A 25,976-nucleotide genomic window follows, 5' to 3' on the forward strand; every position below is an offset into this window, starting at 1 on the left:
GTGTGTGTGTGTGTGTGTGTGTGTGTGTGTGTGTGTGTGTGAACACAGACCCTGACCAAATAAATAAGAAAATATTAAGAGGGAAACACAAGTCCTTTAAAACAGGGTGAGGTGCCAGGGGACTTTGGATTGGGTGGTCAGGAAAGGCCTCAGAGGGGAGGTGACATTTCAGCAGGAACTAGCACGACAGGAAACCCCGGCCAGGGTAAGTCCTCTGGAGAAAGTATTTACAGCAAAGAGGGCAGCCAGGGCAAAAGCCAGGCCGAGCCCACTCGGAAAAGCCAACACAACCAGTCAGCTTTCTGAGCTCCCGCCCTGCAATCCCGGCATTGCAGACTCAGCGATACTGCCCAGCCTGCCCCGGGATGTGCCGGAACGTTCTCTCAGCACTTTGGGCAAGGGGTTACACAGGTTTCCCGAGTACATCCCTTCGAACAGAGGCACTCAGCCCTTCACAGGGACTGCCTTGTGCCCCTCGTGTTGCCGAGCTGGAGGGCTCGGCTGTACCCAGCAACTATTCTGGGATCCCAGGGGGCTTCTAGGGGGGTAAGGGTGAGGCCATGCTCCACCCCTCTGCCACCCGTCTTTGGGCTGGCTGGGACCCACGCTGCCCCCAGGGCCCTGAGCTGCAGAGGCTGTGCTCAGAGCTTTCTGGAGAGAAGGGGAATGGGGAAAGAAGACAGAGCTCTGCTTTTCTTGCTGCCCCAAGAATGCCTAACACTGGAAAAGGAGAGGAGGCACTGGGAGTGAGTAGTTCTAAGTGCATAGTGTTTGTTTTCACTTTCACTGTGTTTTTCCCACCTATAAAAAGTAATATAAGCGGGGGCCGGGGAAGGAGAGAGAATGGGAATTAGCGTTTAACCGGTATGGAGTTTTTATTTGGGAGGATGAGAAAAAGTTCTGGAGGCGGATGGTGGTGATGGCTGCACAGCACTGTGAATGCGCTCAGAGCCACTGAATGGTACGCTTCGAAATGGCTGAACTCTACACTTAACATTGTCATGATGGTGTAAAAAACCAAAACCCAAAATGTTAAAACGGTAAATGTTCTGTCATGCATATTTTACCACAACTGAAAAAAAAAACCAAGTACCACATGCTCCCAGCTCACTGCTCTAGCCTCAGTGCCTGGCACACAGCAGGCATACAGAACAGTAATTGCGGAATGCAAGGATATGAACGAAAAATTCACACTCGACTTGGCTCTCCTGGCCTGAGGCTCCCAACCTTCTGGAAAAGCAGCACGAGCAGGCAGGCCTCAGGGGGAGCCCTCTGCGCACCCACGGGCTTCCTGGGCCCAGGGGATGCTGCCCGGCTGAGGCCGAGACTCACCTGGGCCTTCTCTTGCCAGAGAGGGAGTGTCTCTTGCTGGTCCAGCATCTGGGCAATGACCACGAGGCAGAGCTGGCTTCGAAGTTGCCTGTGAAGGAAGGAGCGAGAGGGATGAGGGCTGGGACGCTCGAGAGCCAGTGGGCTGGAAGTGCACGTGGCAGCAGGGTGCGCTCCCAGCCGCCAGCATGGGAGAGGCGTGCTGTCTGGAGTACTTTGCCCCGCTCCTCTGGTTTATAGTATTTATCATTGATTTTAGAAGCAATAAAACATGATGGCAGAGTTAAAAAATAAGCAAAAGGAGGGGCGCCTGGGTGGCTCAGTTGTTAAGCATCTGCCTTCGGCTCAGGGCCTGATCCCAGCGTTCTGGGATCGAGCCCCGCATCGGGCTCCTCCGCTGGGAGCCTGCTTCCTCCTCTCACACTCCCCTGCTGTGGTCCCTCTCTCGCTGGCTGTCTCTCTCTCTGTCAAATAAATAAATAAAATCTTAAAAAAAAAAAATAAGCAAAAGGAAAGAAATTAAAGTCACTGGTAATTTCAGAGGCTGGCTCAGCAGTGTTTTTCTTCTTAGCTGGTCTCTCTGAGTATCTGTACTTACCTGTGGACACAGAGATAAGGAGCGCTCAACTGCTTTTGCACAGACCTTTGCCTTTTCTGTCCTTTGCAGCATTAGAGGAGCCATCCCAGCCACTGTCAGCCCACGTAGGGTAGTGGAAAGTGGGGCTTGGTTTTTTTTTCACCTGACATCAACTTTCCTTTAGAGCAGCTGCTCATCCAGGCCTGGCCCATGAGAGTCTGAGTGATGGAGCCGCTTAGAGGCGCCCTGGTTGGAATTATCAGCAGAGCGAGTGCCTTTCCAGCAGGGCCACTGATCTGGCAGGAGCTGATCCTACACGTGCTGGTGACCACCCTGCCTCCTCGCGGGACAGCTTGGAGGATGAAGCAAGCAGAGACAGAGAACAGGGCCAGAGCTCTGACAACACCCAGAGCCTGCTGTGCCTGAAGCCCCCAGCCCCTGGACCTTCAGTAGGTCAGTTGGTCATGTGGGCCAATAAAGTGCCTTTGGCTTCAGTCAGTTTGGGCTGGGCTTCTGAGTTTAGCATTAACTAGTCTTAACTGATTCACTCGTGGGGCTAGTAGCTCTTCCTTTTGGGACTGAAGACCTCTGATGGGGATTTCAGACGCTAGAGTGAGGACGAGAGTGAGCTTTGAAAGAGAAGAGAGGAGGGGAGTGGAGACCAGAGGATGATGCTGGGGTGGCAGTGGCTGAGGAGGCTGGAGGGGGTGACGGGAAGAAGGGTTGAGGGCCCCTCCTCTGCCCATGCTCCCTGCCACAGCTCTTGTCCAACAAGAGGGTCACATCTCTCTTGCACCTCCATACACTGTGGCTCCCCCCTTGGGCAGCAGACATCAGCTCCTGGCACAGACCGTGATGTGGCTATAGTCACTAGTTTCTGTCTGCATCAGAAATCAGAGCCACCGTCAGAGGAAGCAAAAGAGAGGTCCGGAAGCTAGAGGAAACATAAGGAACGTGAAGGAAGACGCTTGGGCTGGAAAGAGCTCCTTAGAGGAGAAATGCCCTCAGGTCACAGCACTGCTGGAGGGACCCCCACAGCCACCCTCACCCATACCACTGGAATGACACCACAAGAACTGAAGGACGGGACATCGGGAACGGTCTGCCACAGGCCACCCCAGGAAATGCTAAGCAAGGACTTTGGGGAGGCAGGATCCAGCCTGACCACTTCCGGGCTTGGTGGTCCAGTCTCCACTGCAACTTCCCCAGGGCGAGGCCTGCTGCCGTCCAGGTCTCATGATGGAGGGAAGTGGGGTAGGAATGGGGAACTGGGGTAGCCACTGGGGTAGGAATGTCTCCTCGAAGTTCCTGTGAGGCTGGGCGGGCTGGTACCGCAACCAGGGGCCTTGCTGATTTTCTTAGCACTTCGTCAAGACAGTCAGAAGGATCAACAAAGCAACAGGCTATTGATTAAAAAGAGAAAAAAAGCAGCAGCAGACGGTACCACCATCCATCAGAAAGGAGAACGTGGAAAAGGGGGAAATGCACCGCCGTGGTGAGGGTGTGGGCCCACAGAGGCTCACGCACAGCAGGTGGGGGTTTGAATTGCACACCCACTTTGAGAAACTGCTTCGCAAGATCAACTACAGATGAACGTGTGCTCACTCCATGACCTAGCAGTCCTACGCCTAGGTACTGATGCGCGCACACGCACGCATACACACACACGCGGGGGAAGTGCACGTTGAACACACCATGAGAACGCATATCCAGATTGGGCTCCATCTATACGACTCAGTCCTACTCATAATGACAGTGAGCTGAAACGATATCCAAAGGCCCCGAGGATCTTCACAGTGTCATGCGAAAGAAGCCACGTACAAAAGAATACATGTGCATGATTCAATTTCTGTAAAGTACAAAAGTGGCCAAATAGCAGCTTTTGGAAGTCTGCTGGGGGGACCGGCGGGGGGACCGGCAGGTTCTGCTCACGTTGCATTTCTTGCTCTGAGTGTTGGTCTCACACGTGTTCCATGTGACGCAATCCACTGAGCTCTGCGCCGATGGTCTGTGTTCTCTTCTGTTTGTATGTTGCAGTTCGGTAAAACTATTACTTCAAGAAGAAATTCAAGTGGAGGGGGAGACAGGATCGCCAGACTTAGCCAGTAAAAATATAGGATGCCCAGTTAAATTAGAATTTCTTATTGAAAAACAGAGAGTCGTTTTCTTAGCATATGCTCCCCCCTGCAATGTTTCTATTTTATCTGGCAACCCAGGGAGGGGCCAGCCATCCCTGGTCTATTCTTGATCAGGAACACCTGACATGAACCAGCACGGGGCCCTCCCGGGCCCTGTCTCCCTTTAGCCTTGACCCCTGTCCGGGGAGCACCTCAGTGTCCCCACCTGACCTTCTGAGACCTGCGGAGAGGCAGCCTCTTTTAGCCCCATGGGATAGAAAACAGGAGTCCCGCAGCACTCCCCACACCAGACTCTGTGAGCGCAGCCAGACCCTCGCCCCTCACCCAGAGCCCCACCCTCCGTTTTCTCCCGGAGCCCTGGCCATACTACACACCCCCACACACCCCGCATGGCTTCCATCTCATTGGCAGGCAGGACCTGCTCTCCAGCTGTTCCCCAGGAGCCCCAGCAGCAGCTGGCCCGGGAACACAGTGGGAGGTAAATGGCCCCTCTGTGCTGCGGCTCTAAAGCTAACTTGTAGCCAGAGTCAGAAGTCCTGCATCTGGGCTTCATTAATCCAAAACCCAGGCCTGTGTGGGAGCTCCTTTACCCTGCAGAGGGCGGGGAGGGGCCAACCTGGGGGTGGGGGTGCTGGCAGGCCAGCAGAGCAGAGCCCGGGTGGTTCCAGAAGGGAAGGAGCAGACTGGGTGGGTCAGGACAGGCTGCTGTCCAGAAAAGAAGAAAAGCACCAGAAGAAGGACCGGGTGAATGGATGAAAAGGAACCCACATCTGAGGGTGGCATGCTCCCCCTGGCTGTCCCCGCCTGCCCACTGCCTTTCATTCTGACGGCCACCTCCCCCCTGCCTTTTAAACACAGTCTCCTGTGCTCTCTGCGACATGGGGACAGGGGACAGGACAGCTTTTTAATTTTAGACTGAGACCCTACACTACGGAGGAGAAAACGCACAGACTCACCCCAAATAACACCCAAACTGTGCAGGGGGCAAGCAAAGGGGCCCGTGGGCCCAGCCGAGGTCGGCCAGGGGCTCTTCCTCTCCTAGAAGCTGCCTGACCCCACCCAGCAAGGCCTCCCCGGAACTCAAACCAGACGGACAAAGGAGGACGCAGAAGGCACTGGAGCCATCCCAGCCACTGTCATATAAGGAAACAAGCTCCAGCTCTCCGTGCTCACCCCAGTCACTGGATTGCGCTTAGAGGAGCCTAAAGCACTGCGAAATCTGGAAATGACTTTTCCAAATCCACAGCAGAGCTGGGAAGGGGAATGCAGGCACTCTGCTTCCCAGCCTCCAGCCTTCCCTCCAGCTCCTGCAAGGGGCAGCCCAGCCAGGCGCCAGGCCCCCTGCACGAACTCGGGAGAAGGCAGAGGCACTAACCAGCGTGGGCCGCTAGGATGTCGGGGCAACGACCCTGGTCGGCGCAGCCCCCTCTGGTGCCCCTCGCCTTCACTTGTTCGGAGGGGAACCAGGCCCTGCCAAGGCTGAACTACCCTAAAAGGCCACCAGGCATCTGGCCAAAGGCGTGAGCTGCCTTTTCCATGTCTCTAGGGCAGTCCAGGAAGCAACAACCGGGGCCTGTTCCGCTGTGGAAATGCTGCCCAACACCCTGCCTCAGGGCATCTGAAGGACCGTCCACGCTGCCTCTCGGGCATCACGGCCACCCCTCCCGCCACTGCCTCCCCCCACCCCGCCCCCAGTCCTTCACTTGGAGCCTACCCTGAACGACAGCATATCCGACCCAGGCAGGAAGAACCAGGGCCTGGCTCCGAGCTCAGGGCAACCTCCTCGGGAGTCGGCCCTGTCATCCACACACATACCGGGACCCTTGTGAGGGCGGGGCTTGCACCGTGCAGCCACAGATCCTTACGGGGGACCACCGCACGGCAACATGAAGGATCCATGAGCAAGAGCTCACATCTACGTGGATGACTCCCACAAACAAAGTGTTGACGCTGTGCCGAGGGAGCCGGACCCAAGAGAGAACACTGACCAGGATCCCGTTTATGCACAGGTTCAAAACCAGGCAAAACGAAGCGATGGGATGGAAGTCAGGGAAGTGGTTTTCTTTGTAGAGGGAATGCCTGGGAGGGGCCCGAGGGGGCTTCTGGGGAGCGGGTGATGGTCTGCCCTATGATGTAGCGGTCATTACACAGACGGTCCCTTTTGCAAAGTGCGCCGATGTGTCCTTTCCTGCATGGACATTATATAAGTAGAAAGGTTACTAGTACTTGGTAAATAAAGTTCATGTGAACAATTACAACCCGACTCCCATCCTCTTTATCCTCCTACTTCCTTTCTTTTTTCTGGCATCGTGATGAAATCCGTAGAACCTCAGGCTTAGAACACATCTTAAAAGTCACCTGATCTAGGCGGCGCCTGACTGGCTCAGTTGGTAGAGCATGTGACTCTTGATTTCAGGGTTGTAAGTCATGAGTTCAAGTCCCATGTTGGGCATAGAGCTTACTTAAAAAAAAAAGTCACGCCATCTAATACCCGCATATTTGTCCATTTAATTAGGCCCTCCCCGGACCTGAGGGAGGTGGCCTTTATTTCCCACAACTATCTCTTCTCTATGTATGCCACGTCCATAGTCTTCTCTCTTTGAGAACTTTTTGCTGCTGTGGGTTGGGTCCTCTGAAGGCCCTGGGGGTTGTCAGCGTGATCGTCAGGGAGGTGCTGGGAGCTGGCCCTGACGCACCTCTTCCGGGCTGCCCCGCCATGCGAGGCAGATCGCAGACTGAGCCCAAAGTCTTTCTCACACGTCCTGCTGTCAAATCCCATTTCCCAGATCCTGTGGTGAACTGTGCAGCTGGGTCTCCCTTTTCCTCTCAGACTGTCAGTGTGGTTTGCGGAGATCTACGGGGATCTTCCGTTCCCTGTCAGTTGTATTCAGGTCATGTGTGAGTCTGACTATTGTTCCATTAATGGCCTCATCTGAGACACTGGGTCTGCCCTGACCAACCTGTCAGTGAAGAGAAGACCCTGGGGGCCCCGGGGGCCTGCCCTCCAGGCGGACTCTGCCGGCCAGCAGCACCTTGTGACGAGGAGCCCGGCTGCTTTGCATCAATCGCTCAGCCCACATTTCTCACGTTGTCCTCAGGATAGACGGTAGTCTCTACCGAGCGCCTTACAGAAACCCAGACAGTCCTCTCCAGAGTACTATTCTGGTTGGCCTGTCAAAACATAAATGAGGCTAGTCGGGTATGATTTATTCTCAGGAATCCTAGAAAGCAGAGCTTCCTTTTCTATGTGCTCACAAACCGTCCCTGGGGAATGATGTGGGGGGCGCCTCAAGGGGGACGTCCTTGTACCACAGGGGACTTAAACCCATTCCGCACAGCCGGATGCTGCCACAGTGTCTCTCCCCGTGCTGTCTAAGGCTTCAAGTCCCTTTGAGGATTTGTGGCGTCCAGATGAAAAATTATGCTCCTCGACAAAGAGAAGCAAAATAGGAATCACGTAGTGTTGCTCTCTCTTCATCAGTATCAATATTTCACTGCCAGCCCAAAACATCATTCCTTGCTTCAAAAACAACTCTGCAGAAGCCCCTCCTACGGGCCTCAGTTTTCCCCACGGGTGCTAACACCGGTCCTCGCTATTTGTCCATCTGCCTTGTTTTCGCGTCCTACTTTCCATCTTCCATAACTTTTAAAATCCGAGATAGTGCTTGAGCTCTGGGTGCAGCCCCTGGCAGCCTTTAGATACTTCCTTCTTTCTCCTTACGGGTTCATTCGCAATCCACATTCAAAGTGTTACTGCACCCCGTCTCCGAGCCCGCCCGAGCCGTCTCTCTGTTTGGAGTTGGCTCCTATAAAACCAGTTCTAGGCTCTTTGAGATCTGCCTTCCAGAAGCAACTGCTCCGTGAGCAGGCACACGAGTCCCTCCTCCATGCCAGGCTCCAAGGGCCCAGAGAGCTCCTCCCTCAAGAGGCCCACAGTCCAGGGGGTTAGCCAAAGGCGCTGACAACCAGGGCCCTGTGTCAGGAGGTCTCTCGGGAGAGTTGCCTTGGTCCGAGCCCAGTCTTGAGGGCGAGGAAGTGTTGACCAAGCAAAGAGGAGGAGAGGGAAAAGGGAAGATGGTGAAAGGTTCCAAGACAAATCCTGAGCTGGGGTGGCTGCCTGCCGGGGACACTAGGAAGGGGGATAAGGTAGGATTGGGAATTTGAAATTCATCCCGAGAACAGAAGCCTGAGGGACTTTAAAGAAGCGAAGGAGGGACTTTAAAGAAGCGAAGGAGTGACTTGGCCGGCTGCGCATCTGAAGGGAGGTGACGCTGGTGGACAGTGCAGGCGTGCGTCAGACGGGGAACAGCCTGGAAGGAGGCAGCAATCCAGGGGCTCTGCGGTAAGAGCTGGAACTGTGCGAGGGTGATGGGAGAGGTGGCTATTGTTGGGGAGGAGGAGCTTGAGGGGACACGAGGTGACCCCCGACTCTCAGGCTTTAGGCGGTGGGCAGGTGCTGATATCATCATGGGGCCATAGAAGACAGAAGGTGGTCCTCCCCAGAAGGTGGTGACTTCTGATCCGCACACGCTAAACCTGAAATACTTGTCCACGCAGATCTGGTGCTTAGCAAAGAAGTCCGGCCACAGGTGTTGACGCGGGAGCCCCTGGCACGTAGCCGTGGATGTGGATGTGGATGAGACGGGGTCTCAGGTCGAGTTCCCCAGGAGGTGGACTTTGAAGCGGAGGTGAGTATGCGGGGAGAAGGGGAGACGGGTGCTCTTGGGATGACCTCCTGTAGGGACGAAGGAAGCAGGTCTGGGCCAAAGGGGAAAGCCAGGCTGGAACGCAGTCGCAGCAAAGCCCTCGGCTGACCCCGCAAGGACCTCTGGGGCTGGCAAGGTCCTTCAGAGACATCTCGGATCGAGGCAGAGGGGTAGGCCTTCGTGCCCCCAGCACTGGGCTTCTCCCATAGAAGGCACCTAATCTCAGGTAAGGTAACCGTGTTCAGCAAAGGCAGTTCCTGGGGTGGGCTGGCAGGGCGACGCTCAGCAGCTGGGGCGGGGGCGCCAGAGTCCTGAAGCGGGGTCACATGGACAGAGCACCGCAGTGCCCAGCCTGGAAAGCTCCCCCAGACCGTGCAGAGTGACCACAGGAGAGAGACTGGGGCAGAACCCCCCGGGCACACTGAGGCTTGAGGAGCAGCTGCGAGCTTAATTCCTTGGAGGAAGGAACTGGATGATGGCGACTGAGAAGGATGGGCCAAAGAAGGAGAGGGGAGTTGGGAGAATGATCTTGTGAAGCCAAGGAAGAGAACGATAAGCTTATTCCTGAGGAAGGGCCACGTAGGTCAGTGGTGGTAAGGCGGTTTGTTTAGAGTGTCACATGAGGTGCGTCCCCTCTACTCCTGGCTCTTTAGGTCACTCCTGTCACCCTTACCTGTGCACCCACTCATAAAGGCGAGCCAGATCCTCTTCGGCCACAACCCCTCACACTCCTGGCTTCATCAGACCCACTTTTTCTCTATTGCCCTCTCGGCTCCAGCATGGCCCCTCAACCCCTAGACGTGATCTTCATCTTGCCTCTTGTTCCTCCATATTTTGAGACCTTCTAAAATTTTGAGGTTTTTGGACTGTGGCTGCCTCCTTCTAGAATATTCCGACCTTGCCCACCCCCAGAGCCCGAAACGTGTTTTCTCAGGTGAGAACTCCCTCTGACACTCTGAACTCTGAAGAATCCACCATGTGTCCAGGGTGGGCAGGGTTCAGAATGCCTGTTTCAGGTGAATGGAGCAAGGGAGAGCAGGGGAAGGGAAACTGAGAGGTGTAGTAGGAGCTGGAGGAGGGGGGTGGTGGCCAAACTGCTGTTCTAGGGTAGGAGACACACGAGCGCACGTATTTGCTGAGGAAGAGCCAGTAGTGAACAAAAAGTGAAAAGTACAGGAATAAGGGACGACTGCAGAAGGCCTGGAAGGGGCAGGACTGCTGGGGTCCTGAGTATGGGAGGTGAGGTCAGGAGAAAAGCAAGGAGGTAAGCTGTGGGTCCCCTAGGTGTGTGGGTGGCTGGCAGTCAGACAGTAGAGAAAGAAGGGGCAGTGCTGTTTGCTGGAGTAGAAATTCAGCACCAGGAAGCATGATGACGTCTGGAATCTGCTGAGGGCCCAAGGAGGCCGGCCGGCCGTTCAGAGTGAGCGGGTCCTGGCCAGCCAGAAGGGACCAGGGGCCCATGGAGGGACAGGCCACGTGTGGTGGCACACAGGAAGGGAGTTGTGGTGGAGCAAGGAGCCAGGACAGGAAGGCAGCAGGGGCAGATGGGCTGGGAGAGAATGAACTGGTCTAGGGCCTGCACCGAGCTGGGGGTGGGTGGGTGGGTGGGCATGACACCCCACTATGGTGCAGCCCTTGGCCCTGCCCGGTGGGGAGCGAGCAGCCCAGCCCCCAGCAGCATGGACCACGAAGGAAAACAAGGACTTGGGGAACGCTATGGGGCGCCTGCACGTGCCATGGCTCTTATCCCCAGTGTGCAAAGACCTGAAGCCTCTGAAGGCCAGCTCCTCCCAGGGCTCCTGCGCTTGGACTTGGGCAGCCCGCTGCTCCTTGCTGGTCAGAATCAGGCGGATCCAGCAGCCTGCTCAAGCCGGTTCCATCTTCCCCTCTACGTTGGAGGCCGCAGTGAAACAGCATGCACCACATTTAATAAACATTCGCGGGTGGTGAAGGAGGCGAGTCCTGGAGTCTGCGCACATCAGCTTTCAGGGGAGTGAAAGCCACCCTCGGCCTCTGTAGAAGCTGGAGGGCCGAGTCCCCCCTGTTCCCCGCCCCCAGCTCCCTGAAGCTCCCCGAGAAGGGCCAGGGTCCCAAGACAGACTCTCCTCCAAGGGAAATCTTCCCATTGGCCCCATTTCAAATGGTTTGCTCTAAGTATCTACTTTCATTTCTCATGGTTGAGCTCAACTGTGCCTTAAATTTACAGTGCACCCCCGAAGTCTTGGTCAACAAGGTCGGGGGCGGGGTGTGTGTGTGTGTGTGCCTCACACAAATGTTGGTGGAAGTTCTCCCTTTGTGCTTAACCAGTCAGTAGACTAAGAATGTGACAGAATGCACAACAGTACGCCCTCCTCCTGGGGTCAGTCTGGGCACTGAGCCCAGTGGGGCAGCCCCCAGCAAGCTCCTCCAACACGGCCACCACGGGGAGCGGGGGGCGGGGGGTGGCTGGCTAAAGACCACAGTGAATTCAGTGAGGCTGTAAAGACGAATTAGAAGCTCTTTCGGATCCAATTCGGAATGACTGCCAAAACATACCTTGAAGTGAAAAAAAGGACAGAGAGAACATGCACGGAAGCCCAGATGAGAAATGGAGGCAGGCTAGGTGGCTGGCAGGGGTAAGGGCACACTTTCAAATAGGTGTTCCCTGGGGCCTTTTGAATTTTGTTCTATTTGAATGCTTTATCTATTTAGAAAAGTAACCTAAAATTTCTAAGTAAACAAATAGATAATTCCCATCCCTCTTTCTTCGCAAAGCTGGTGGCAGGAATTACCACTCTAGCTGATGTGTCTGTTTGAAAGTGAGGTGAGGGGGCGCCTGGGTGGCACAGCGGTTAAGCGTCTGCCTTCGGCTCGGGGCGTGATCCCGGCGTTATGGGATCGAGCCCCACATCAGGCTCCTCTGCTATGAGCCTGCTTCTTCCTCTCCCACTCCCCCTGCTTGTGTTCCCTCTCTCGCTGGCTGTCTCTATCTCTGTCGAATAAATAATTTAATAAAATCTTAAAAAAAAAAAAAAAAAAAGAAAGTGAGGTGAGGGAGCCCCTGGGTGGCTCAGTCGGTGGCCTGCCTTCAGCTTGGGTCATGATCTCGGGATCCTGGGATCGGGCCCTGCTTCAGGCTCCTTACTCAGCAGTGGGTCTGCTTCTCCCTCTCCCTCTCCTGTGATCTCTCTAGCTCTTGCTCTCTCTCAGATAAATAAATAAAATCTAAAAAAAAAAAATGAGGCAAGGCTGTTCTATTATATTCACTCCTGGCATTTAAGGAACACTTGGCAAGAGCTCTGGAGTTACAAAGACACCCTGTAAAAGACATGGATCCCTGAAATCAGTTTGACTCAATTAACAGAAGAACGACATCATCCATCTAGGATAGGATGAAGATAGTCTCAAATCTGCTGGGAAAGGTGGGCTATGAAGAGAAAAAAAAAGTTGGTGTTGGCCCCACTGGCTCTTCAGAGGTGGGAAAATCTTAGATCCCTGTCTCTTATCTTTGAAGAATAGATTCCAGATGGGATTAAGAACCAAGAGTGAACAAAGTTACTGTAAGTACTGAGAGAAATAGAACATAATATTTTTGTGATCTTGGGGTGGGGAAGGCTTTTCTTTTTAAGACAGATTCAATTAGAATCAACTCTCTATACCATCCACATAACTTTTCTGTAAAGCTAAATCTATTCTAAAATAAAATTTCAGGGGCGCCTGGGTGGCACAGCGGTTAAGCGCCTGCCTTCGGCTCAGGGCGTGATCCCGGAGTTCTGGGATCGAGCCCCACATCAGGCTCCTCCGCTATGAGCCTGCTTCTTCCTGTCCCACTCCCCCTGCTTGTGTTCCCTCTCTCGCTGGCTGTCTCTATCTCTGTCAAATAAATAAATAAAAATCTTTAAAAAAATAAAATAAAATAAAATAAAATTTCAAAAGACCCAAAACCTTAGTTCGCCGAAAGATATCATGCACAAAGGTTTAAAAAGGATGATGTGCAAAAAAAAAAAAAAAAAAAAAGGACGATGTATAGACTTAGAAGAAAATACAGCACTGAAACAGACTTAATAAGCAATTATCAATACGTTAATAAGATTAATTGCCCCATAGAAAATGGGCAAGAAGCATCAAGATATAATTTACAATAAGAGAAACACAAAAGGCCAATAAGCATATGAAAAGATTCTCAATTTCACTGGCAGTCAGAGAAATAAAAATCAGAACCATGGGATCACACTTTTCACTTACCAGATGGACTAAAACTTAAAAACAAAACTGAGAATACACAGTGGAGAAACAGACATTTTCACGCCCATTGGTGGTACTATTAATTGATACAGCTTTTTTTGGAGGCCAAATTTTAAATGTACATACCTTAGGACTTCAATTTCACTTCAGAGTTTATCCTATAGAAATATTCGCATCGATGTGCAAAGCTTGTACCCCGGATGAATACCCAGGATAGGGAACTGGTTGCGTGTGCACGAGGGAACACGACACACCATGAAAATGAATGCGGTTCATCATACACATACATACACGTATGCACACGTACACATACATGTGTATATATGCATGAAAGTGAGACAGACAGGGGTGCCTGGCTGGGTCCGTCCGTAGAGCATGCAACTCTTAATCTTAGGGTCGTGAGTTCAAGCCCCACGTTATGCATGGAGCCTACTTTAAAACAAAAAAGAAAGAAAGAAAAGAAAGTAAGAAAAAGAAGTACCAGTAATGTGGCCTGTTGGGAGCAAACGGGAAATTGGGGCTGGACAACATGGGCCCTGGAGGCATCTGGACCTGGTGTGGAAGGTAAGGCAGACACGATAATCCCATGTATCCACAGAGCGGACAGACTTTGAGGGAGGAGGAGACAGAATGCCACGGCCACCATCCATCCAGGTGAGAGACAGGACATGAAAGCAGGAACAGGTGGGACAGAGGTGGCTGAGACCCAGACAGGTACCTGTTTCCACGGAGCTAAGATGGACAGGCAACCACAAGCAAGGATTTGGGATTTGAAAGTCAGAATGGACAGGATTTAGGATGAACAGGCATAATGGGCTGGGGTTGGGAGAGACCTCTAAGACTACAATTTCTGGCTCTGTGACACAGTGGACTAGCTGTTTGGGGCTGAGCAGGGAGCCTGGAGGCAGAGGTCAGCCTTCAGCCTCTTCAGTCATATGGGAAAAAGTCCCATGAGACATCTGGGCTTAGTGCAGATGGCACCCACCGAGGCACTGCTTTAGTGTTCACACTTAAAGGCCTTGGACAGAGCTTCTAGAAGCCCAGTTCTTTCAAATACAGAGCAACAACTTCCCTTTCAGGACTGTGGAGAAGCCTCCTCTCTTTATTGACAGACAAGAGACTGAACTCTCCATGTCAGGACTGAAGCTGAGCTCAGGATGACTGCGCCCACGTGGGCCCTGGGATATGGGTCTGAATGGGATGCCAAGCCTGCTTCCAGAAGCCGCCTCTGGGGAGGGAGATGCCGGGGAATGGCCCCAGTGGAGGGTTACTGCAGACGTGCCTGTGAAGGCTGGGGGGGTCTTCCTGAAGGGCCCCAGGACAGGTCTGGTTGGAAGGGTGGGGAGGGCCATCGTTCCAGGTGTTAGGAGAGGAGAGATGAGGAATGCTCTGCTGCAGGAAGGGCAAGGAATCCCTATGGCTCTGGCCTAAAGTGGGGAAAGGAAGGAGGAGAGGAGAGACTGGGTGGGGCCTGTCCAGTGAATGGGCCTCATCTCCCCGTGGGCGGAGTTTGTTCACCTCCTTCATTCATTTGAAAAGAATTGACAGAGTGCCAACAGCGTGTCAGGCACTGTTCTGGATCCTGGGGGATATGGGAGAGACTCCACTAAGGGACCTGCTCTCCTGGAGGGAACATGGAGGAGAGGCACCATAAATAAGGAACAAACAGTAAGATACATTTCTGGCAGAAAGCCATGCTGTGCAGAAAATAAAGCAGGGTGATGAGAGTTTGGGAGAGCCGTAGGGGAGGAGTAGGGGACATAATGCAGCTGAGGTCTGAGTGACATGAAGGAACCCCCTACCAAGGACTGGGAAGCAGCAGGCAGGGGGGAGGAGGAGGGGGCGGTGCTGCAGTCAGAAGCTAATTGTATAAGGCAATTGTTTTGCTAATAAGTCCATGTTAAGAAAATTAGGCTTTTTGTCTTTTCGTAACGAACTCATTAGTGAGTTGTATTTTTAGTTCTTTCTCCTGGGTTTTAGAGATTGGGCAGGAGGGGGAGGTTTGTTGGGGCTGATGGGGAGGATTCTGGATCCCCACACCCCACCGTGTCTCAGGGGAAGGGATGAGTATCAGAGGGAGGAGGCAGGGGTGGAGGGGCACCCACCTGCTCCGAGAGGTCACGTCCAAGAAGAACTGCACGAGTGCTAGCAGGTTGTGGTGGTGATCTGACACCTTGCTCAGGGTGCGGCACAGCTGCTGGAGCTGTGGGGACGGCAGGCGGCAAGGTGGGCTGCGGGGTGGGCTGCGGTAGGGCCCGCCTTCCACCCTGACCTCCCCACCAGCCTGCTTACTGGTGCGGGGCTGGCATCCCGGTGACCTCCAAGCCTGCTCTTCCCACTGAGTGCACTCCAGGTGCAACTTCAGTCCCTAGTGACGAGGCCGTGCGAGGAGGCTCAGGACCTTGAAGCGGAGGCTAGGGCTTGGGCTTGGGGGCTCATGGTACCTTCCCTGGCCACTCGCGGATGTTCTCAAGGAGCAGGAGTAGAAGCTGCTGAAGATCGGTCTTGGGCAGCAGGCGGAGCCCCGCGTCTAGGCCAGCTCGGCACAGCAGCTCGATCAGGTTCAAGAGCTCCCGGTCGGTGTAGACAGCTGGCTGGGCTACGGCACACAGTGCCAGGAACTGGAGGGAGGACAGAGTGCTAGGGGCTGGAGGGCCTCCCCGGGGGTGGGGCAGGCAGGAGGGGATGGCACCATGAGCCCCCAGTGGCCGTGGCTGTGGCCATGGCCGTGGCTGGGCTGGGCAGCGGCTGAGAAAAACAAGCGGCAAGGCCCAGAGTCAAGCCCCCCATGCGGTGCTCGGGTGGCAGGCCTGGTCGTGGGGACCGTGAGCTTTCCGCAGCATCAGTCCTGGCAGCCGGCGTGGTGCCTGCAGCAGCGCCGACCACACTGTGGGTGCTCCGTGATACCTACTGCGTGCACCTGCCGAGCAGGTCAGCATGGTGAGCAGAAGTGGGTGTCGGACTCACCTTACAGATATAGTTCAGGCTACTGTCCAAGGCCGTCTCTGGGGGGCTGTCCTGCTGCTGACTCCAGCTCCGGCTGAGGTCGTTTTCAAGCACTCTAAGGTAAGACATAAAGGGAAGGGCACGATAGGAGGTGGGCGCAAGGGGAGAACTGAGGCAGAGAGAGGCCCTGCCATCACTCAAGAGCAGACAGCCCGGGGATGGGCCATTCAGCCTGGGACACTCATGTTGGCCATCTACGGCTGCATGACAAGTCACCCCAACATACAGAGGCTTAAAAACAACAAATATTTATTATGTCATGCAGTTTCTGAGAGTCAGGAATCCAGGAGCAGCTTAGCGGGGTCGCTCTGTCTCAGGGCTTCTTGGGAGGTTGCCTCCAAAATTTTGGGGGCAGGGCTGCTGTCATGTCAGCCCGGAATGGGCTGGAGGAACTGCTTCCAAGCTCACTCGTGTGCCCACCAGCAGACCTCCAGGTCCCTACCATGGGGGGCTCACCACAGGCTTCCTCCACCCCGCGGCCAGCTTCCCCCAAAGCGAGCGATCGGAGAAAGGGGGAAAATGCCAGAGACTGAAGCCATAGCCTTCATAACCTGGTCTTGGGAACAACATCCCATCACTCCTCCTGATCTCTACGGTCCACACAGGCCATCCAGACTTCGCGTGGGAGTGAGAGCCACACAAGGGGAAGAACGCCAGGAGGTGAGGATCCCTGGGGGCCAGCTCCCAACTGCTACCATTCCAGCCAGGCCTCAGGCTTTACTTTCTGGGACTCGAAGGCCAGAAAATCATATTCCATTGCCCCAAAAGGGTCTTCCTCAAGAAAGTTCTTTGTCCATACAGGGGTGGTGACTCTTTGCATGCACTGAAAAGTGCACCATGTGGTATTAGCTTACGTGGGGGCTAGTTTCCAAAGTCAGCAGGTAATATGGGGAAGTTCAGAGTAAAAATGATCTTTGAGAACCCCTGCAAAGGTCTCACACTAACATGCTGTCTAGCGATTAGCCTAGTATGGCCAGTTTTCCCCAGCGCAAAACGAATCTGGTTGAGCCCAGATGAAGTTAGAGCTTAGAGTCATATTAAAACAACAATAACCTCCTTAAAGACTAGAGTCGTACTCAGGGTGGCAAGATCCTTCCTGTGAGAGGGGCACCAGCGGACAGCAGAGCTGCCCCACCCTTGCACAAACTTTCCAGACGCATGCTCACTGGATAGAAAACAGAGCAGGATGGGTCTCACTAAACGATTCTCTCTCTGGTCAAATGCACACTGTTGATTGTTGGATACTGTTGGCGTGAGCTTATGACAGGGCTCCCTGTGCTGTCTCGTCCTCTTCTCTACTCTTACCAGCTGGTTTGGAGTTCCCGAGAACAGGGCGCTCTCCACAAATGGAGGCGTGGAGGACAGCAACACCACTGACCATAGCAGCCTCCAGGGTGGCCGCCTGACCACTGACAAAGGGGGAGCACTCCGTTCCTGCGTGCTCCAGGGAAGAGTCTCTGCTCTTCTTTACTTGGCACTGGTGCTGCTTCTCGGAGGGGAAGAAGGGCACCCGGGGAATCGGTGCCCACACACCGATGGCAGGGGAGGGAGCCGGGGGTTAGGAATGGGATCTGGCCATTCTTCCAGAGTTCAGCATTTATTAGGGCCAGGGGATGGGTGAGGCTGTGTGCACACTTGGGCACCTGCTGGGCCCGGGTCCATGCAGGTGGGGCGTTCTGGTCTGCTCCAGCCTGTGAGCAGGTGTGGGGGCCAGAAGCACGAGTGGGAACGCTTTCAGACTTCCCCAAGGGTGGGGGCAGGCCCAGAACGGACTGTGCCTCCGCTGAAGAGGAATGGGCTTGTAGACGGTTTGGCGCTGCCAGAGGCAGCAGGAGTGTGGAAAACGTGAGCTGGGGAGGCGAGTGTGTCTGTGACAAGTGGAGAGGGCTGACAGCCTCCTGGCGTGTGATCCAGCGTTTCCCTGCACCGCCTCTCCCTGAGAACAGCAAGCAATAGAGCCAGGTCCTCTATCCCCGCCTTTCTGAGGCTCTGAGGAACCACTTGATTGAACCGTCTGCATCCGTGCCCGCTATTCTGGGATGTGGCATCCACTGATGCCCAGGCCTCCATCCCCATGCTCCGAGAAGGAGGCCATGGAGCACAGGCATTCACAGCCTAGCAACCCCGCTCCCCTCCTGGACTCAGCAGGTTAAGAGCGAGGTGACGGTCCCACCACTGGACTCCATGAACAAAGCGCTTCACCTGTCCCACCCCTGCCGCTCAGCCCCGACCCTCTGCTGGCTGGGTTAGGGCTCAGCCTGTGGCCAGCACCCTGGAGCTGGAGTTTGGGTTACGACGACACTGTTCTACACTCACAAGTAATCTTAAGAGGGACATGTCACTGACTTCTAGTCTAGTTTCTAGATTTGTTTTCCCTAAGGGTTGAAAGCCATACTAAAGTATGCTGACATTCTCAGCAGGAGGATGATAAGAAATGTGTATGTGCGTGGCCACCTCGGGAACCGGGAGCCATCCTCAAGGCGCCCAGGGGTCCGGGCCCCACCATGCAGGCTACGAGGGGGGTGCTGTCCCCTAGGCTTGTACTGCTGAACCAGACTGGACCTGTCCAGGCTCCATGAGCCGAGGTCAATGAAGTGAAGGGGAATCGATGCTGAGCTAATGGGCGGGGAGAAGTACATTTTACCTGCGTCGAATTACACTGTCCTGAGATGGCCGGGGACCAGCCTCCCCCGCACTGGACAGGATACCCTTTCAATGGATTAACTGTCATTTAGTTACCCCTTGGCCTCTGCACCAGGCTGCCCTTTCAGAGAACCGAGTGGATGAAGGTTTCCCGCACCAGGCTATGGCAGTTTGGCAGCCAGTCCTGTGTATCTGACTGGGACTTTCAGCTGGGCTTTGTAACCTGGGAGCAGCCTTGGAAGACCAGCCGTTGGTGACCAAGGACCTTCCTGCCTTCTGACGTGAGATTGGGGCCCGTGATGGAGAGTGCATCACCGTGTGGCATAAGCCCCCTCAAGCTCTCGCTTCTGCTTCCTGGTTGGTGTTCATGCTCTGGTCCCTCTCCCGCCCTTTTGCCCCCGCAGATCCTCCTGATTCCTCCCTCCCCAGCCTCGTCACTGGGCAGAGGGCTGCTGTGTTTGCAACAAGGTGGACGTTACACGGTCCAGCGGCAGAAGGGCTGCAGCTTTCTGAAAGGAGATCTTGAGGCATTCGATGAGATGGTGATGGGTTCCAAAGAAATCTGAGATTAGGAACAAATGGTGAAAGAAGGACCAGTCTCTCTCATAGAAACTAAAAAGACAGTCCAGTTGTGGGGCCATGTGCAGAGACATCTCAACCCCTCATTTCCAACCTTGGCCAATATGAGGGCTCTGTGGGTGCCCTGGAGGAGCCCCAGGGCATCTTTTCTGTTGGGGAGCCCTAGACTGGGACATCCCTGGAAGTCAGCAGAGCAGTGGGTGACATGGAGCCAACTGGCTTGGGATGAACTTGAGCTTGGTCAGGAACAGGACAAGGAAGACAGTTATGAGAAGGCCCCCCGCCCTGATGTTCCTCCTGTGGTCCCTGTGTCTATGGAGGATGCCATACCCCTGGTGGAGAGATGCCAGCATCCTCACAGTGCTTCCAGAATAGTCTAGAAGAGCTCTCTTCCAACCCTATAACTCCTGGAGCCTCCCCGCCTGCAGCAGCCCGCCAGCAGCCCGGGGAACCCACCCAAACATCTCTGCTACCCCACGTTTCAGGGAGGTCATTGGAGGGGTCTCCAGGCTGTATCTGTTTGCTTTTCAAGAAGAGGCTGTGTTCAGGCAGAAAAGCCTCCACAGGCTAAGTGACTGGGCAGGTGGCCCCGGCCTGTTCTTAGAGGGCCACAAGAAGAAAATCAGCCCTGAAGCCATTGGCCAGCTCCTGTCGGCCAGTTCTGAGTCCTCCGTGGGCAAACAGTGCTAGCAGTGGGAGGCACAAGGGAAGAGGCAGGGTGTCCAAACAGCACGTCTGGTGATGTGACCATGCAGCCCTGGCAACACTCTGGGACCACGTGGATTTGCCTTCCTCTTACACAGGGCGAGCTGCCCGGTCAAGCTGGAAGTCTGCGTGCTGGGGTCTGTGTTCCCAAGTATTTGAGGCGGCAAATCTACACAGCCATAGTTCCAATGACATTCCCGCCCTCCCTGGCCCCCAGCGAGGATGGGTTTGTCCTGACGCATAAGGAGCAGGAAGCCATCAAATCCTGGGGGAAGGGAGAAGGGCGGGGGAGAAAGTGGCTCTTAGCAGAGCGCTGAGTAAATTGGGTGGTTATATGCCTCTGCCTGCAGTGGCAACTCTCACTTTCCAGGTGGACACCAAGTGCTCATCAGAACAGTAAGAAATAGCTCTTCTGAACCCCGCAGGCCCCCCAGGCCCCCAGCTGCATTTGTTTCTCTAAGTGTAATTCTTCCCCCGTCTCATTCTAGAAGGCGGTATGATTGCAGCTCTGTGTTGGGGAAGAGGCAAGTGGCTTGTTACCCCAGATGTGGAACTCGGCGGGAAGGGAGAGGGGCAGGAGCGAGGCAGGCTGGCACATGCGTTGGGTATTTATAGCAGAGCGAGTGTGGTTTGGTCTGGTTTGGTTTGGCAGACAATTACTAAACACAGTCGTGGAACAGGTTCTTAAGAAAGCTTCAGTCTTCCCTGTGTAGGAACACCCGCCTGCCCGCCGCAGCGAGGGGAAGGGTCCCTGCTCCTCCTGGGGCCGAAAGATTGTCACCAGGCTGGAGGGGGGGCCGGCTCCCACATAACAGCCTGTCCAGGGCTCTAAACACCCTGTTATGTCTTCTCAAAGAATTGTCAAGAAGGAGTTTGAATGTATTATAATTCGTAGAACAAGTTTATAATATGTGACACTTTTACAAGGCAGACCTAATCACTGTCCACCCCACAATAGTCACTTATGTATTGTATGGCTCTGTTCCTAGAGGGCAGGGACAATGCGTATGCAAATTAGTACCCCCCCACAACCCAACAACCCAGCCCAGTGCACAAAGGGGGCACCCACAAAACAAAACTGGCCATTGTGGAAATTACATGCAACACTGTGCCTTGCTGGCCATGAGTTGATATTAGGTAATGGGCCAAAATTGAGGCTTGGAGGTAAACCAGAGAGACTGGGACATGTCCTGGAAGAGGAGGAGCAGTGAGGGCTCTGAGTCACCGAGGGGCAGGAACAGATGTCGGCCAAAGCAGCCAAACTCACCCGTGCCTGGTTCTTCCGTCCCCCTGAAGCTGGGAGCACGGTCATTTATCGGAACATTCGCCATTTGTGCTGTGATGCCCATTTCCACAGTCCCTCCTCTGCTTCCCCATGGGGGCTAGAGCCCGAGTTTGGGAAATTTTTTTTACTCCCCCCCCCCGCAAATGCACATAATCTCATATAATAATCAGAGAAAACCTTCCCTTTTTCTAACTTATAAATGCTTACGGAGCTGAGGATGTGGACCACAAACAATATTGGAATGGATCGTTTTGTACGATGGATGGCTGTCATGTTATATTACCTTCACAGAATAGGAAATACTTGATGATTTTTTCTTCCCTCCCACCCCCACCCATAATAGGAAATACTTTAATCTTCCTTAGCATGAATACATGTTGAGAAGAATGCCTCTCTCTTTTTTGGGTAATATTTCGTTTTGTTTTTTTAACATTTTGACGTAGGTGTAACTGATATGGAAAAACCTGCCCATATCTACTGTATACAAGCCCATGGGCGGGAGGTGAGATCCACAGTGTCGAACAAATGTGGAAGGGGAAGTACTCACCTCTCACTGGACTGACAGGGCCCCTCCGGGCCCAGAGCAGGGCTGCGGGCTCCCAGGCTGTGAAATGCTTCCATGACTTCCTGCAGCGAGGGGCACCACCAGCGCTTGTCTCCATCTGTCAGGTCAAGGGAGGGCAGAGGGTCAGGGAGGGCAGAGGGGGACAGGTGCACTACTCCCATGGGAGGGCTGGGCACGACAGCCCCTGGCCCAAGGGGACCCGTTTCTGCCTTCTCTGGCACCGCAGGTGTTTTCTGGGGAATCAAGCAACCAGCTTTGGGAACCTGGTCGTTCATTCTCCTGTCTTCAAGCTCTGGCCACCTTGAAGTGCAAGGGCCCTGGGGTGATGGCACCCTGACCAGTTCCATCAGGCAGCCATTGGGGTGCTGAGCTGCCCAGAGCTGAGCCAGATGAAGAGACCTAAACCAGAGGCCTCAGAACTGCAAGACGTGGAAGACACCAGTCTCAGCGGCCCCGGGGCCCTGGGCCCTTCGCCACTAAGGGCTGAGGCCAGCTCCGAGCCTCCTGCTGACTCGACACTGCCCTTGCAGCAACAGCTGGGTGTTCCCAGGTCCACCATTCCAGCCCAGGGCACTCCCCGCAGCCTGGGACAGCCTGGGACGTGTCTCCACAGCCAGCGTGAGCTCCAAGTCCCATTGTCTCTTGACTAGTTTGATGAAACAGAACGGTAATCTGACCTCACCAACAATGGAGGAAAACCTTATGTACTCTGGGCTTTTCTTCTGTCAGACTACTTAAGGGCATTTTTCAGAACCAGGAAACTAGAAAAACAAAAACCAGCGTGGAGGATCCTATTTCCCAAAGATGGCTGCAATCCTGTCTGCCTCCCACACGCTCTTTGCATTGTGACCTCTCCACACCCCACCAAGAGGCGTCGTCCAGGTCTCTACGCTGTCCTTCCTCTACCGCTTCTTACTGATTGATTTACTTGCTTCTTGTCCTTGTCTCCCCATTAGAATGTAAATTCCATGAGGGCAGGGCCCCCTCTGCACACCCAGCGCCTGGAGGAGTAGCTGGTGTGGGGGTGGGGAAGCTGAATGAATGAATGACTGGAGAGAGTCCTAAACAAACCTGACGGAGTAGTACCGCAGTAAGAGGGAAACTGCAGACCGGACGTAAGATGAGCTGGCCACGTCAGGAATGCTGACAGATGTCGACGATGACAGATGCGTCAGAACCGAGAACTCGGACATGGGGCTAGCAGCGCCTTAGCAGCGCGTGCTTGACCCTTCGCCATTCGGGGGGTGAGAGTTCCCTCAGTGGATCCCCCATGTGCTGGAACCATGCCAGGCGCCCCGGGGGGAGACCTTGACCTCAGGGAGCTCACAGTCTAGGAGGGAGGGGAGCCAGGCAGGTAAATAAATACAGGGCAGCGTATTCAAAAGCAAAGCCGATGAAAGGTGCGGAGGCTGCTCAGAGGAGGCGAAGTTCACTGGAGGCTGGGGGTGATGGTGGGGTGAGGGTTGGGGGTCAGGGGGTGGGGGAACATGGCACAGGTACCGGAAAAGGAAGCACGCCCCAGCAAAGGGACAGAAATGACAAAGGCAGAGAAGCATGAAAGAGCATGGCATGCCCAGTGACTCAAGGCAAGAAATAGAGCATCCTCAACTTGTTGAGGAGTTCTGGCAACAGTGTGGTACGGCTGCAGAGCCAGCCGCTGGGGGAACGGTCAGCAGAGGGTCTCCGAACCCCATCCAAGGACATCTCTTCTGCTGGCATCAGGTGTCCCTCTCGTTAGAAATGTATATGGGTCGGGGCTCACCCAACAAGTAATTAGACTCTTGGAGGAGGAAAAACTTTCTTGTTTGTTTTTTTTTCCTCTTGGGCAACTTAACAAGTAAGAGTAATGATACCCTTTGCCTGCTTCACAAACAAGCTGAGAAGAACGAAGTCTGCAAAACACAAGGAGATTCCACTAGAGAGAGAGAGAGAGAGCGCGCGAGCTGTTTACCAGGGCCCTTGGGGGACTGTGCACGTAGGCACACGCACGTGTGGGCGGGCCCACGGGCTTTCCAGGGAGGGACGATGCGTGTGCAAAGAGAATCGGCCTAGGGTGAGGCCCTGGAGGCCCAGCTGGGGGTGGGGGGGAAGCCTGCCAGCAGTGTAGGACCCCGGAGGGTGCCGGACACAGCCACCCTCGCACCCCCTCCTCAGCCCGTGCAGGGGCATCAGCTGCTTTAAAACCCCTTGGGAGCCTCAGCACAGGTGTCCCCAGCTTCAAACCTGGAGCCCGGCACCATCCCCCGTCTCCGCCCTGACCCGGTAATGACTCCACACCACAGCTTCACCCAGGCTGAAGGGTCAGGAGAGGTTTCAGAGCAAGGGGCCTGGGCTGCCTCGGGATCCATCAGGCCCAGTCAACAGCACTGGAAATTGGTTAAGCGACGACAGGCGCCCGAGAGCCCATAATGAATACTGCCCATAACTAGGCCACGCGCTCAGCTTTTCCTGAGTGCTGTGTGTCCCCAATGGGGGTTTTCCGGACAGCTGACACAGAGCAAAACGCAGACGCAAGGCTGCTAGCTCCGACTCCCTAACTCAGTTTCTCCACACCCACAGCACAGTCGTTGGAGGCGATTCCCCAGGGGAGCATCGGGGCCCTGCGCCTTTTTAAATGCCAGTGCTAACAGCCCCGAGCTTCTGGGCTCTGTTTAGAGGCTGAGAGTCTGGAAGCGTCTCTCTGGGTGGTTCTCTGGGGTTGGAGCTAATGCTTTGGGGGAAGGCAGGGGAGGAAAAGCACCAGGCCTAAAATAAAAGTGACTTTTCCATCTGTGCCTCAGAAGAAGCGTTACTTCACGTAACACCACCGCCTCCGCTCTCCTGGCACCGCTGTCAGGGAATGGGAAAACCACACACGTCCCAGGAACCTCCTCGGCTCGACATGCCCACCCCAGCGTCTCCCCTACGCAGGCCTCTGTCATCCCTTCCCACCCACCACGTCCCATTCTGGGCCTTAGCGGTCAGACGACAGGGCACAGGGTCTGCAGGACTCTGGTCTCTTCCTCCCCCTCCCAGACCCCCAAATAGAATTGTTAATGAATATTCTGGGATGGCTGCCTTGGGAGGGCCAATCATCTGCCTGGGTCCTGATTCTTGACACCATCTCAGAGTCCCCCCAATTCTCCAGGAGGAGATTCCCCATCAGCCTCAATGGGGAGGCACTGGTTCCGGAAGAAAAGAAAGCAACCACCCCGTCAGACTGAGCCCAGATCCCAGTGGGAGCCTGGGACTCACGACATTTAGGGGAGGCTTACAGTCTGGTGAACATAATCTAACCGAGTAAATTCCAGGATCTAACTGGCTTTACGAAGCCGGCCATACATCCGAGAACCCCACCTAGCAGGCAGAGGGGCGAGCCAAGGACTCGCACCAAATGGACGGTTTTTATAGGAAGGAGGGTGGGGCAAGAAAGTTGTTAGCGAAAGAAAAGAAAGGATTGTTCCATGCAAGGTCACCTTTCCTTAGAGGAAGGGCAGGGGGTCTTATTATACAGATAGATTACCTCATTGATGCCTATCAGAAAATTCCTGACAGATTTACACTTGGGGTGGGGGGGAGGCTGAAACTGCAGGTAGCTTAGGTATTAAGCCCAGCTTTGGTGACTTGGCAGAAGTGATGCCACTTGGGGCCTATGGTTTTCTTTTCAACAAATCTTACATTTTTAAAAAAAAGATTTATTTATTTATTTATTTGAGAGAGAGAACGAGAGTGAGTGCACATACTGGGGAGGGGGTGGTCAGCGGGAAAGAATATCCAAGCAGACTCCCCCTTGAGCGCGGAGCCAGACCGGTCTCCATCCCATGAGCCATGAGATCAGGACCTGGGCCGAAACAAGAGTCAGACGCTTAGCCGACTGAGCCACCCAGGCGCCCCTCTTACCATTTCGTATCCTCCCAATTGTGATTACTTAACTTCTCTCTGCCCTTTTGCCTATAAATTTGCACTTGTCTCAATATCACGAGCTTTAGTCAATCAGCATAAGCCTGTCATTTAAGCGTTTCATCCTGCTCAGTAAACAGTAACTGAACACCATGCATTGTTCTGAACGCTGGGGGCCCAGCAGTGAACAAAAGAGACAAAGTCCTGGTCTCATGGAGCTGATGGTTTAGCAGGGAAACAGACAAAACACATGAACAATAAACACACCAAACGAAGCCAGGTGGTATAAATGGCGGGGAAAGAAGGCGGTCTGCGGGGGGGGGGGGGGGGGGGGGGGGGG

General features: G+C 54.4%; 1 protein-coding gene across 2 annotated transcripts in view; it reads right to left on the minus strand.

Annotated features, from left to right (window-relative positions):
* The window catches only part of FAM178B (family with sequence similarity 178 member B), a 66,673-nt gene that overhangs the window by 21,338 nt on the left and 19,359 nt on the right, over positions 1–25,976 (minus strand). For both annotated transcript variants that reach the window (XM_008700427.2, XM_040623551.1), the window contains exons 2-6: positions 21,740–21,854; positions 15,942–16,035; positions 15,419–15,595; positions 15,080–15,177; positions 1,333–1,420 (exon numbers count right to left, since the gene is read on the minus strand). In XM_008700427.2, coding sequence (XP_008698649.2) covers positions 1,333–1,420; positions 15,080–15,177; positions 15,419–15,595; positions 15,942–16,035; positions 21,740–21,813 — 531 coding nt within the window. In that variant the 5' untranslated portion in view covers positions 21,814–21,854. The remainder of the gene's footprint in view (positions 1–1,332; positions 1,421–15,079; positions 15,178–15,418; positions 15,596–15,941; positions 16,036–21,739; positions 21,855–25,976) is intronic.

This window comes from Ursus maritimus, unplaced genomic scaffold (genome assembly GCF_017311325.1).
Source record: "Ursus maritimus isolate PB19 unplaced genomic scaffold, ASM1731132v1 scaffold_6, whole genome shotgun sequence".
NCBI classification, from domain to species: Eukaryota; Metazoa; Chordata; class Mammalia; order Carnivora; family Ursidae; genus Ursus; species Ursus maritimus.